Source organism: Manis javanica, chromosome 4, assembly GCF_040802235.1.
Source record: "Manis javanica isolate MJ-LG chromosome 4, MJ_LKY, whole genome shotgun sequence".
NCBI classification, from domain to species: Eukaryota; Metazoa; Chordata; class Mammalia; order Pholidota; family Manidae; genus Manis; species Manis javanica.
Genome location: NC_133159.1, coordinates 151741445 through 151752247, shown reverse-complemented (window position 1 = coordinate 151752247; position 10803 = coordinate 151741445). Strand labels below are relative to the sequence as shown.

Genomic DNA, 10803 nt, shown 5'->3' with positions numbered 1-10803 from the left:
AGTACTAAAGTTAGAGAGTAGTGTAAAAGTCAAGTATAAACAAGTAATCCTTGAAATTTCCTTAGATTAGCCTTAAATTTACAGGATGCCCTTGGAAGTTCAAAAGCCAGAAACCAGGAATTTATGTCTTTTGTTTCACTTTAGCTTTCTGCCCTAATCTTTTTTTCTGTGGGGCAACTTAGGCCAAAATAGGCTTGAATGGCAGTGAAGGGAAAAAAAGGATTTTTCTCTCTCTTGGTCTTTTACATTGAGGGCACCTAAGTGAATTAAGCATACCCTTACAATGACTCCAATGTATGCTAAAGCACTTAAAATTATAACTGTGTTAAGAAAATATAAGTTATGATTCATCTTTGGAATATATGCTTTCCTTAGACTATTTTGGGTCTAGAAAGCCTTTGTGAATAATGTCAATGTTAAAGTGACTGATTAAAGCCATTTAACTAAAACAGGGGGCTGCTTGATACTTACTGACATGTTGGGACAATAAATAGAGAAAGAAACTGAAGTCAACATTAGATATTTTAAATAGCAATTTTGCAATTATGTAGTCCTTTATAAATCATTTCTTAAAAATTAACCTTATTTAAAGATGAGGTTTAACTTCTCAAGGTCACCCGATTAGTTTAAGAGGAGAGCTGGGATTCAGAACTAGATCTTCAGTGTGTGTGTGTGTGTGTGTGTGTGTGTGTGTGTGTGTGTGTGTGTGTCTGCCTGCCTGGGATTCAGAACTAGATCTTCAGTGTGTGTGTGTGTGTGTGTGTGTGTGTGTGTGTGTGTGTGTGTGTGTGTGTGTCTCTGCCTGCCTGGGATTCAGAACTAGATCTTCAGTGTGTGTGTGTGTGTGTGTGTGTGTGTGTGTGTGTGTGTGTGTGTGTGTGTGTGTGTGTGTGTGTCTGCCTGCCTGCCTGTCTCTGTCTCTTTCTCTGCCTTTTACGGGGCTGGTGGTGGTACAAAGAGGTAGGTTTGAGGATTTGTGATCTGGTTCTCCTCAGCTTACCCTCTGGCCTCAGCCACCTGCACTACCCACCTGTCCTTGACTACCTTCTCCAAGCAAGACCCCCTAAATTAGCCGAGGGAGCAAGGGAGGAAGAACTGGGTGCTCTGGTTCTCACGTAGGCAGAGACCTTGCAGCTTTGCAGGGGTATATGCCCTTTAATGTAACTGAAGGCTCCCTAAACAGGGCAAGTCTTTCTTGTCCTCATGTGGATAACCCAGAAGTAGCCATTGTGAAGTGGCTTGGGGAGAAGGGCTCCATGGAGAATCTCCTCCGATTCTTCACATCTGGGACAGAGATTTGCTCTCTCCACCGAGGATCCCATTGAAGTCCTTACAATGGAAGTCATTCCAGGGTTTCTTTCGGAACTCGGGTAGCGGCATGAGGCCCCCTGGTGGCCTCAAATAATTCATGAATTCACTTCTCAAGCATTTGAAGCATAGGTGTGGCTGGAGTAGTAAAAGGGTAAGAAATACTCACTTAGAGCTGGTGCTTTACATTAGAGGCAGGGCAGATGACCTATTTGGAGAGTTGGGAACTAAAATATTTTCTTTTAAGAGATTGAGAAAAGTGGACTTGTAATTCTAGATAAACTACTTAGAGTTTTCATTCTTTAGTTCATTTAACACTTATGGAGTACCTACTCTGTGCAAGACAATGTATTAGGCATCACAAGGGGTAAAACATTTTTCAGAAGATGCATCATGCCTTTCTAAGGAGCTTTGCAAGAGGATGAAACACTTATGACACCAACGTGGTAGAAAATGAGAGGTGCCGTCAGAGAATAAGTAAGTAAAAAACCGCTCTTGAAGGAGCAGATACTTTGAGATAAAAGGAATGGCTTCTGGGAAGAGGCTGCATTTAAATCGAAGCTCTAATGAGAAGCAGGATTTGGATATACCAAGGTGGAGAGGGAGAGGATAGCATGAAGAAGGAGGAAAGGCACAAGTTTGAACATACAAAGAGGCAAGAAGGCAGGAAAACCAAAGCCTGATCCCGGAATGGTGAACAGCCGGGTCTGGCTAACTCTTGAGGTCTCAGGTTGAAGTAAGAATGAAAGCTGGACACATCTGTTTGCATCAGACAGTGGAAAACCTTGAACATTTGCCTGAGAAATTTCTTCAAGTAACAGGCAGCCTTTGAATATCTTTGAGCAGAAAAGAGTATGTCAGAGTTCAGACCCCACTCCTGCTGAAGTAAACTCAATGCCATATACTTGCATTTGGTCCAGAGGAGTGTTGATCTGCCTGTAAGATAATCGTGCTGTATTCTGCTGCACTCAACAACTGCGGACTTGTACCATCTGACCTTCAAAGCCAAGAGAAACCAGGCCATCAAGCTATTCCTCCTAACACAGCTAGCTGAGTACCGCAAAACAGAACTAGAGGGCTCCTGCCATATTTAATTAAATTCGTTGATAGAATGCCTTTCATGGAAAGTGCTCCCAATGTCTGTTGTGTTCTACTTTGTATTTCTAAGCTTTTAGAAAAGCCTCATGGCTCTTTTCCCACTCTAGTTTCATGTGGTTAAGGACCAGGGGTATTTCTGGCTGGAGTCACAGGGTAGAATGCTAGCTGTGTGCAGAGTAGCTCAATATCCACGATAGTCAAGCATAATCCTATTTACATTGTATTAGAACTCAGTTAAGTAGCCTGAGAAGCTACACAATGCCTGGCATATAGTTGGTGTTGAAAAACATGTGAAGCAGATATTTAACAACTGATTTAGTAAATAGGTAACACACACTGAGTAACACATTATAAAGTTCCTGACCACAGGCATTGATTTCCTAATAGGGAATGACAAAGAAATCTTTTAGGATGTAGTAAACATAATTCATATTATTCTTCAGAAGTCATGGAAAAAATGATAAAATAAAAATCTTCTAGTTAAGTTAGGAAGAAGGAAGGAACCTGTCCATTTGAGAGAAATATAATCGAGATATTGCCCACGAGGCAGGGAAAGATGGGCAGTTCAGAACTGCAAAAAAACCCCAAAACTAACAGAAACATCCCTTTAAGAAGTTTCAGCAGCAATGCATATTTATTATTTTGAATAAAATGTACATTAAACTTTAATATAAAAGTCACCAAAAGTGCTATATTGGATTATTTTAATATTAATTTAACCCCCATCTCAACTAGTAGCTACACCTTTTCCATTTTTTTTCCTTTTTACACATCATTACAGTCATCTAAAACTGTCCAATGTTAAAACATAAAAAATATTAGTTTATTCTTCAAGAGGAAGTACCACTGGTGAAGAGTTACTGAAAGTGGAAAAACAGATGCCAAAGAATTGACTTACTGAAAAGAATTTATCACAGAATTTCATAGAAATATGCAAAATCCAAGGCAATTTAGACTCTCGGCAGGACGTTTTAATAATACAACTTCTTAAAAGTGTGAGTTATTTCGAGGCAGGTTGCTCGTATGTCAGAACTGTCTATTTTCTCATTTTTTTCTTGGCTACTTTCCAAAGTGAACCAAACGTTGTCCAGTGCTGTGCAGCACCCATGACCCCATTTAATGTAGAGAAAAAAAGCTGATTTTTCAGTCTTAGAAATAGCCCTTAGAGTTAAGTTTGTCATTAAAGAAGAGCCAAGTGGTTCCTGAAAAGGAGAACTCCCTTCATCCTTCCGTGCCTAACGCATGCCTGCGCCTCTCAGCTGCTCCACGGCCAAGTCCATTCCCTCCTGCGCTAGTTCTGGGCGAGCCGGTTGGCACAGTGAGAGAGGGTTTTTCAGGCTACTTCTCCTCTCCCATTTGGTCTCACTCTGTCCTAAGCAAACAAGCTTCTCTGATTTGCCACGAGAGCCGTCTGACTCTCCCGCCTCTTGACTTTCTTGCTTCTCTGTCTCACTTTCCAGCACAAGGCGCTGGAGGCTAACAAAAAGAGTCCAAGTGACAGAACGACCAGGCCAAAGATGGAGATGATGGAGCCATGGGAGTTGAAGCTGTAAGCCACGGCAGTGACCACTGTCCCCGCGATGAGAACCACCACTGCGAAGGGGATGATGCAGCGGTAGCAGGAGAGCTCGGCACCCCCTGTAGCAGCCGTCAGCTGACTCTCACTAACCAGGGGGGCTGTGGTGACCGTGACTTCACCGTTGGGGCTCTTCTCCATTGTCACTGGCTTGGGAGACTTGGGGGTTCCCAGGATCTCCTTTATGGGCTCTTCATTCATTTTTCCTAGTGGCGTTTCCTAGCTGAGTTCACGGACTAGACCTGGGGAGCCTTACCCAGGTGGAAGCTGTGGAGGAGAAGACAGGATGTCAGATAAACACATGAGAGTGGGCTGTGCAAGGAGAAGTCAAGAGCTGTGAAAACAACACGGTGCTCTCTTCTAGGAGGCACAAGTGCATATGAATATTAGCTTTAATGTTTTTTTCTAAGTGTTTATATTCTTTTTGCATTGGGCAAAAAGCAAGATAAAGCAGATAGCCATAAAGAAAGGGAAGGTATAAAAAGCAGGAAGCACTTTACAGTGTTTAGTACACCCTGGAGGTCTACAAATGTTTTACAAGCCTTTCCACTTTGTGTATTGCTTCTCTTTCCTCTAAATACACAGAAAAGCCTCAATCCTAATCCAAAGACAGCCTCATTTAAAAGGAAAATAAGCTATAAACAATATTTTGCACAGTTCATTCCACAGCTCATAGCCACTTAGACTCTGCCAGTGTTTCCGGGCATAACATGCATTCTTTCTAAACTATCACCCATTCACTGCCCACCGAGTCAGTGTCAAGGCCAGCAGCCAGCGTACAAATGATGTTCTTTTACATCAAATGACAGTTAGCAAGTCTGTATTGTGCTACTAAACACAGCACATGTGTCCCCAGACTGTAGTCCGGGCACAGTTCAGCAAAGATTCAGTGACAGTGTTAGGATTTGTGACCTGAAATGTGGCAACATCCTCCAGTGCATTTGAAAAAGGAAAAATCAGAAACAGTATCAACAGTTTTGTAAAATATGATTTTGTACTTTCTTACATGGAAGATCAACTGTTAAGAGTAATTAGCCGTCAGTTCACAAATTTGCCATTAAACTCAATAAGGAATTTTGATATTATGTGCACCATGACCTATTAAAAAATATGCATGCTAGATTTTCAGTAAAGTTTTTCAAGTTTTCTTTTTATACCCCCCTTTTCCCTGTGTACAAAATTTGCTGTGATGCATCTCTCTAAATATTTTGAACCTGAACATTTCAGGACCAAATCTGAGACTCCTGGTCAGAAGCATCTGGTTGAAATGCTCTCTCTGAGACACCAGTGAATACTCTTGTGTGCTGCTCAGACATGTTAAGTCATTCTTCTTTGTCCTCAAGAAGCAACTTAGTGGCTCAAGAACTGAGCAGTTGCCTTACAAAAGGAGCTTAACAGGAAAATACCTGAAACTATTTCAATGAGACTGATACTTTGAATTTATTAAGCATCCACTGAAAACAAACGCAAGCCCCAACCCAATCTCACAGGTTCTTCCCTGCCTTGGGAGGTCAAAATATCACTCCCTGTGCAATGAAGCTAACTAGTAGAGCTGCTATTTGCATGTAACTTTAAGTCACCAAATTAAAATCACTGCTGCCCAATGATACCCTAAATATTAGCTAATGCAGTCAAAGGATATTTGAGATTATGTCCGAAAGAAAATAATGTTCTCCCCAAAGCTGAAATGAAAGCTAACCTGAAAAGGGAGCTCTGTTCCCCAAATTACTTACACATACCTCGGAGAGAAGCACTCCATTACCAGGGAAACCTCTGGACTCGGGAGGGAAGAAACAGCAGTGTTTGAGCTTCTCCGGTCAACTTCTGGGAAAAGAGCCTGTAACAGCCCGTCTGTCAATAAAGTGTCAGAATAGGGATCTTCTCTGGGGAAGAGGAAAGATATAAAAACACTGCACTCTATGGTGTTAAGTGCTGGAGTTCCTTCTTTCCCTTTACCTCTGTTCCTGAATGACGCTTGTCTTTCCCTCTCTCTCTTTTATTTCTTCCCCCTCTGGATTGCCCCTCCCTGTCATTTTTTTATCTTCATTCTTTTCCTTGCCAGCAGATTCCGAGCTTTGGCTTCCCCCAACACTGTTCAGTGACATGATAAGTCAGAATCATTCTAGAGTCCCCAGAGATGGGAGCCAGCTTTTACTTTTATTTCTCATGCAGCATTTACTAAACAGTCTGTTTTGCATTACTCATTTTTTCCCCAGCCAACCTCCAGATCTTCCTCCCGCCCATCAGGCATTTTCATAAGAAAATCCCCGAGTCAGCGCTGCAGACCCAGCTGAGGGGACAGAGCAGAAGGGACAGATACTACAGGGCTGCAGGAACAGCTGTGAAGTCACCGGGCAGCTGAATTCAGCCTTTAAGCCAGCAAAAATCCATGTTCCTAGGTTTCCCCTGTATTCTTTATATATATATATATCCTGGCCATGTGAGGCTTAAAACCCCTCATGTTTGATGTTAATTCATTTAGGAACAAAGAGGGTGGGAGATACTAATGGATAAGGGGAGAAAACAGTCATCTTGATTTAAACGCAATTACTTATACTTATGCCAGGAGGTCAGTAACTTTGGCAATGCTGAAATCATCATTGTCATTTATGCTCATCTACTGTGGACACCTAGTATGCCCATGTAATGTGCACACATTAACATTAATTTTCACTAGTTCACTCATGAGTTTATAATTGAGTTTGTAGCTTATGAGGATCAGAGAGTTCAAGTAATTGGACAAAGGTCACAGAGAAAGAGAGAAATCCTTGGTTTGAACCCCAGTCTTTCATGGACATATGAATTATGTGGGCACACACATCAAATATAGAATCTGATTTAATAGGTGTGCAACAAGCTCCTGACTGCTGCCAATCTGTTGCTCCTTGGCCAGTTTTAAGGAGTAAGGTATCTTAACCATTCAAATATATATAGTTTCATATGTCATACTTTCAGTAAAATTAAAGGTCTAAACCCCACCTTCTCCCCCTAAATGGCCTTACAGGTTTATACTTTTTTACAGGTAAGCTATTTGAAATTTTAAAGCCCCAGATTACCTTTTGAAGGAAAAAATGAAGTAATACTGGAAGATTATTATAAGCTCGTCCCTGTACCTCTGTAGCTAAAAGTTATCCATCCTCTATGTTTTAATCTATACTACTTTTAATTGATACAGTGAATCTATGAATGTAAATTCAATTTTTAGAAGAGATTTGCTTTCCTTCTTTCTCTTGCGTTGTTAGATTTGTTTAGCTGCTGCGGAGGGCTTAGATCTTCTCAGCTACTCTTAGCCCACAAGTAGTAACAATACCTTAACAATATCTGTCATAAGGGGAGAGGTACCAGAAGTCTTTTTTTTTTCTAAAATGGAAGCTATAGGGAGGGCTTCTTCATTTAAAAATATTAAGTTGAAAAGTCCCTGAGACATTGCTTGAGTCTGGGGATCCCAGCCTACAGAGGACAGTGAGTACCTGCAGGCCCCCCTCTGTCACTGGCATCCCACTTTTTAAATGTGGGGCTTAACGAGACAGAGCCATCATCCAGGAGAAGTGCCGTCACTTCGTGTTGAAGATGAGGACACTTAGACCCAGGGCATTTCAGCACTTGCCAGCGTTGCCCTGGGAAGAGGGTGATGTTAGGGGCCACAGACACACAAATTGGAGGTTCATAAGAAGCTCTTTATAGGAGCAGCAGCCCTCCTGCCTGCAAACTGTGGGCTTTGGGATGATTCTTTCCACTCCCCAGCACGGGCCACTTCCCCCCAGGCATCCAGTAACCCCAGTGAAGCTCTAAATATCACTTTATCCTGTTGCAGAGCATGTTCCCCCATCACCAAGGTCGAAGTACAGGAATCGAACTTATTCAGAAAGAAGCCAGGGGCACCTCTTTTCAGTGGTGAGCCCGAGGCCCAATCCAGCCTAAGAGACAGTGAGGTATCTGTGCCCTAGGAGTGTGGGCGGGGCTGCCATTACTTCTTGTACCAGAGCTTTCTTCAGGCTTTTCGGGCTTCAGGTGTCACACTCACCCTAATTCTTCTTCACAGAGAGTGCCTAGATACACAGAAGTGTATTTCTAGACTGTAAGTAGGCAATTAATAAGTTGTATCGATAAATACAAAGAAGTAGAGAGCTTCGGGATACAGCGGAAAATTGTATCTGAAGAATAGGTACCCATCATTATACCCACAAGCACAGGCAGTTTTAATGTACTTTTTTGCCTCTTCAAATTGAAATTCAAACAAAGTTTCTCATGATCAATGCCTAATGTCTCTGAATGCTTTTCCTTTCTTCTACTCTGTGCCTGTAAGATGTTAAACACTCCCGGGAATTTCTTAAAAGACACCTGCCCGCAAATGCAAAATCTCATCCACAGTGCAACCAGCCTTCTTTCTACAAGCCTTCCACAGGAGAGGAAATCTTTCTGGTTCTTTTTAAAACACATGGTTGCAGGAGATTCCCTTAAGATTGAAGAGCTTTTCAGAAAGTGTCCAATGCACAAATTAAATCTATGCCTCTCTCCTCAGGCATTTAACATTTCTCTCCCAAGTATTTCCAAAAGCAAGGCAAAGATTCTTACCTTTCCCAGCCAGAATCCGACTGAGACAGCTGCCCGCTCTGGCCAACTCCAGCCAGAGAGGGGGATGCAAATCACCGCGCTAGGGACCGTAAACAAAGTACTCAACAAAGCTGAAACACATTTAAGGGACCGGAGAAAAAATGGTGAGAGGAAATCCCTGAAATGCTGTTGTATTTTGCTCTGTTTCCCTCTCTGAGAATATAGTTAATGTTTTATAAGAGAGAACCAAATTTGAAAAGAATGTCCTCCTTTGTTTGTCTCTCTTTATATCCTCATTCAGGCTTTCATTTTCAAGGATTTCCCTCTTCACAGCCCCCACCCTGACACTGTCCCTCTGTGATACTGTGAACCTGCAGAGAAGAATTTGTAATCGTTATTCTATATTTTTAGGCTGGTGCGGGGTTTGGGGTGGAAAGAGGGATGGTACGCTAATCTCTTTTACCTGTGACATGGAAGAAAAAGGACGAGTAAAGGAAGAGAAGGTTTAGCGGGTGAGAAAAGCATCTGCACCTGGTGTGGACCCTCTCCCTGAAGCTGGAGGAGCAGCCTCGTCAGCACCTTCATCAAAGGATGGCAAGACTCCGTGGGAATGGCAGTGCCCTGGAGAGCCACATCTCCGAGGAACTGGGCCAGCCGTCCACCAAAGGGATCATCGATATCAGAGCTAGGGAGGCTTGATGTTTGGGAGAGAAATCTCCCAACTTGAAAACTCTCATTTGACTAAAAAATAAGATCAGAAACAAAATTATTCCAGTGCAGGGGATACAGAAGTGGAGAAAGGCAGGGAAGATGGTGAATACCATTAGGAAAAGGAGAGTTTTGCCTTTAGTAGAAGCCAAGGTTCTGTCTCACGGTTGGCAAGGGGGACATTTTGATTTTGCCATTGAGTATATGCTATTGAAGACCTGAAAATCTCCTTTGGGAACACACAAACGGTGCATTTTGTGAAGAACACCTCGTGTGTGTTTGATTACTCCCCCATATTTACTTTCAGTTTGCTTTTGCTTGGTGTGGTTGGGTTGGCTGATTTCCAGCAGCCCTGAGATGCCAGTTCCTTCCAGCTCTCTGTCCAATCACTGCACGCCTTAGATCTCGGTCATGGCTCAGTCCAGTTGGATTCATTGAGATTTGGGAGGCTGGCCAGGTTCTCTCCTTTCCAATGCTTCTTTTAAGGGCGTGTCTGCATTTGTGTTCTGGAGTCATGGACATTTTGGAAAGTGCTTGTGTGTTCATTTGGGTTAACTGGTCATGTTATTATTGCTTCCCCCCACCCTTCCACCCAGGCACATTTCTTTGATGTCTAGGACATTAAATACAGAGATCTGATAGTGCCAAGAGGAACAATGGGTATGCCTTAGAAATAAATACACATTTTACTAATTGATGGTCAGTTTCTAGCTACCAGAAACTCATCAAATTCAGCAGACATAGAAAAGCAAATATACATATTTTAGATGCACATCCTCATCACCATTCTCTTACCCATTTTGTTCTGAGTAACTGTGAAAAGAGTATGTAAACCAAAAAATAAGAGTCGCTGATATCAAATGACCAAGTGGGACCGTAGAAGGACTGAGAAAATTATCTTTTGCTTCAACAAATACTAATTGTCACTCCAGCCTTAGACGAGATAAATTAATTTTCTTGTTTTAAAATCTGAATATGTGTGGAAACTGCTATGACCCTGATATATCCCCGTGTATCTTGCATAACCCTTTATCATTTATGTACACTATTCTTCGGAGGCCTGTGATGGGGAAGTGCAAAGGTAAAGAGTTGTAGCAAATTAGGCTGACATTTTCCCAAAACAAGTACATACCGCTCAGGTTGGCCTTCCCTAGCAGGCTGTGGATCATGTATTCAGGGGCTTGTAGTAGGAAGCCCACCATACTTGTCTTTTTTCAGGGAAATAAGGGAAGGGAAAACAGTGACCACACCTCTTTTCCATTCTTGCTTAATACCTGACAATCCAGGGCCCTACTCTGCTTTTTTTACAGAAGCAATCACCCCCTAGCCTCTGGCGACGAATGTCACGTGTTCTGTCCATAAAATGGTGTGCACATCGTGCGGCCCCTATCTACTCCTAATCGGTATATCATTTCTAGGCTTCAACACTGATCTGGTGCTGGGAATTCAAAACCACCCTGCAACATGCAAAGTTTTCTAAAAACTAACCATCTATGACACCCTGTAAGGGTCAATTAGCTTTTCTCTGTTCCTTTTTCACACAGCAGAATACACCTTCT

General features: G+C 42.3%; 1 protein-coding gene across 2 annotated transcripts; it reads right to left on the bottom strand.

Moving 5' to 3' along the window:
- Nucleotides 1–3018: 3018 nt before the first annotated feature.
- TMEM100 (transmembrane protein 100) lies at nt 3019–8655 on the bottom strand. 2 transcript variants are annotated; one of them, XM_017646958.3, is made up of 3 exons: nt 8558–8655; nt 5722–5833; nt 3019–4249 (listed from the first exon to the last, which is right to left on the bottom strand). In XM_017646958.3, the coding sequence occupies exon 3, from the start codon at nt 4181–4183 to the stop codon at nt 3779–3781; it is 405 nt and encodes a 134-aa protein (XP_017502447.1). In that variant the 5' UTR covers nt 4184–4249; nt 5722–5833; nt 8558–8655; the 3' UTR covers nt 3019–3778. The 2 variants fall into 2 exon arrangements, with proteins under 2 accessions (XP_017502447.1, XP_017502453.1); XM_017646964.3 differs by having other exon boundaries at nt 5722–5819; nt 8558–8652.
- Nucleotides 8656–10803: the final 2148 nt, after the last annotated feature.

What these genes read in the sequence shown, in the direction of transcription:
- TMEM100 (XM_017646958.3), bottom strand. Translation starts at nt 4,183, where the DNA reads ATGAATGAAGAGCCCATAAAGGAGATCCTGGGAACCCCCAAGTCTCCC.